At 39.8% G+C, this 2,500-nt stretch overlaps 1 protein-coding gene across 3 annotated transcripts in view; it reads right to left on the reverse strand.

The window, feature by feature from the left end:
- The window catches only part of LOC137986737 (protein NLRC3-like), a 16,315-nt gene that overhangs the window by 3,176 nt on the left and 10,639 nt on the right, over positions 1-2,500 (reverse strand). For all 3 annotated transcript variants that reach the window (XM_068833668.1, XM_068833667.1, XM_068833669.1), the window contains 2 exons: positions 2,298-2,381; positions 1-1,497 (listed from right to left, as the gene is read on the reverse strand). The exon at positions 1-1,497 is cut by the window's left edge and continues 3,176 nt beyond it. In XM_068833668.1, the coding sequence (XP_068689769.1) occupies positions 1-1,497; positions 2,298-2,381 (1,581 nt within the window). The remainder of the gene's footprint in view (positions 1,498-2,297; positions 2,382-2,500) is intronic.

Raw genomic sequence — 2,500 nt, forward strand, 5'->3', positions numbered from 1 at the left:
GCGGAGATCTGCGGGCTTCCAGGTTTGCAAGTGAGGCAATACATTTTACAAGGGACACTGCAGTTTCTTCGGATTGCGAGGCGATGATTCCACTCATGAACATGAAAACTTGATTTAGTTGACCAAAGAACGTTTCGTCGGTTAGAACCGATTTCTTGTCAGTTACTCCATCAAGGATGGAAAATGCAAGATACAGGCCAGCAAAGAATTCTTGAAAAGTCTTGTGAAAAAAACAATGACGGAAACAAGGAGTTCTCTTGCTACCGCCAGTCTGGATCGAGAGAAAGCCAAATTTAATGAACAGACTTTCCTTGAAATTCCCTTCCATGTCTTCAAAATGCAGCTCTCCTTTACGAAGAGATTCTAGCGCTATTTTTCCGAGGGTCATCAGTTCCTTCTTGTAAACTGAAAAAAAGTCTTTACCACTACTTGGTAAGTGGTTCTTGAACTCGTATCTTCTCAGAACGAAGAGAACAATTTCTAAGTACAGCTGTGTTTTGTTGTTTGGTAGGACGCCGCCAAAATCTTCGAAAAGCACACAGAGCAGAAGTGTATTTAAAGGGTTTTTTGTTAGTCCTGTTAAATTCTCATCAACATGTTGGTCATCGTCATCATCATCATCAGTATTATCATCATCATCGTCATCATCATCATCATCATCATCGTCGTCATTGTCATTGTCATCGTCATCTTCATCGTCATCATCATCATCATCATCATCATCATCATCATCATCATCATCATCATCACACGGATGCCACAGTACAGTTATCAGCTTCTCTGCCATTTGCCCTGCACGTCGAAAATACTTCCTTATAAAACACTTCGCATCACTGCTCGTGAATCCCACAATCTCCAACAGTGTGTCCGAGTAAGGTTTTACTTTATTTCCTGCTTCGTGACGAGAAGAAAAAACAATGTGACAGCCAGGGAGTAACTTTCTTTGAATAAGACTAAGACACACATCCAAATTTTGAGGGTCTGCCTCATCTAATCCATCGAGCACTAACAGGACTCTTGAAGGGTTTTCTCGCACGAACCGGAAAAACGTTTCTTTCAACTCGGGGTCAAGTTCTTCCGGCAGAATTTGGTCGTCAATAGCTTCCCAGATGCTAGAATCAATTTCACGACATCTGAGGAGCAGGAGCACTTCTACCCTTGGGAAAGACTCGTCCCATTCGCGGTCTTGTTTAGTTGCCCAATCATATGTCAGCTTTTGGCAGTAGGTCGTCTTTCCCATGCCGGGTTCGCCCTCAATCAGGACAATCCGAGGATGTTGGCAATCTTCGTGTGATGTAAAAATACCTGTCATGTTTGTGATTTCTTCCATCAGCGTTCCGCGTGTCTTTTCTTTTGCGACTATCCTAAGTCTGGTGAAAATGCTGTCTAGTTGGAAGCTGAACCCTTCACACCAAGGAACTGGAAAAACCACCCCTTCACGCTTTTGGTAAATTTGTCTTATCCATTCTATGACATAACTTTGGCATGAAGAACTATCTGCAAAACACACAAACACCAAGAAAATAGGATCATTTCAGTAGTTGATTAATTGAGAGTTATTCGCTTCTTCTATTTTTTGTTGCTGTTTTGTTTGTTTGTTTTTTTAATCAGTAAGAGACGATTTCCAATATTAAAGAGGAAATCCATCCTTTGTCTCTGGTGGGCTATTCTTGGCTTACCGAGTTCGTCGCTAATCAGTCTTCAGATTAACTAATTTCATTGTTCACACGGACTAAGAGAGCGAGACAACTTTCATAAACAAATTGCGAGAATGTTCTGAGATAAAGTATTTGCTGAAAAGCTGGTGAGTCCGTGTTTGAGTATTAAATGACTGTTACATGCTAAATTTGATCTTGTGAGTAAATTCAGATGTTTTATTGTTTTGCAAACCCTCTTGACTGAGTTTTCTATGTAGCGCCGCTTTTAACATCATTTCTGGAACACAAATGTATCTGTTGTCCTCTTCACATAGGCAATTGTTTTTTTTTTTTCATACAAAAATTTCCACAAAGTGTTTTCTGCCTGCGTGGATGAGTGTTAGGCTTGCCTATCACAGTGCTTAGCGGTAAGAACTAAAACGAAGAAGAGTTGACATAACATTAACACAATATTATAGGAATAATAATACATTCAAATTGAAATGGAGTGACGATTATAATAAAGTAACAAATCCATTTTAAAACCACTTTGGGCAGAGCCAAAATGCTGACTTTACGATTGCCGGTATGATTTTCTTTTCGCGTTGATTTAAACATGGTGAGCTTGCCTCTACCGTACTTTTTTAAAGTCAATTATACCTTTCGTCCAATGAGAAGCCTGGGAAGTAGATAGGAAGCTTTCGCTTGTAAATAGCAGCTGACTTTGTTCATTGGCAGAAACATCTGAAAAAACCAAATAACAAACCATACATGACTTAGAGGTGGCATTCGCATACACAGCGCAAATAAGACGAGATATTTGAATCATAACATTATTAGTTGTGGACCAAGAACTCTGAGCA

Source organism: Montipora foliosa, unplaced genomic scaffold (genome assembly GCF_036669935.1).
Source record: "Montipora foliosa isolate CH-2021 unplaced genomic scaffold, ASM3666993v2 scaffold_288, whole genome shotgun sequence".
NCBI lineage: Eukaryota > Metazoa > Cnidaria > Anthozoa > Scleractinia > Acroporidae > Montipora > Montipora foliosa.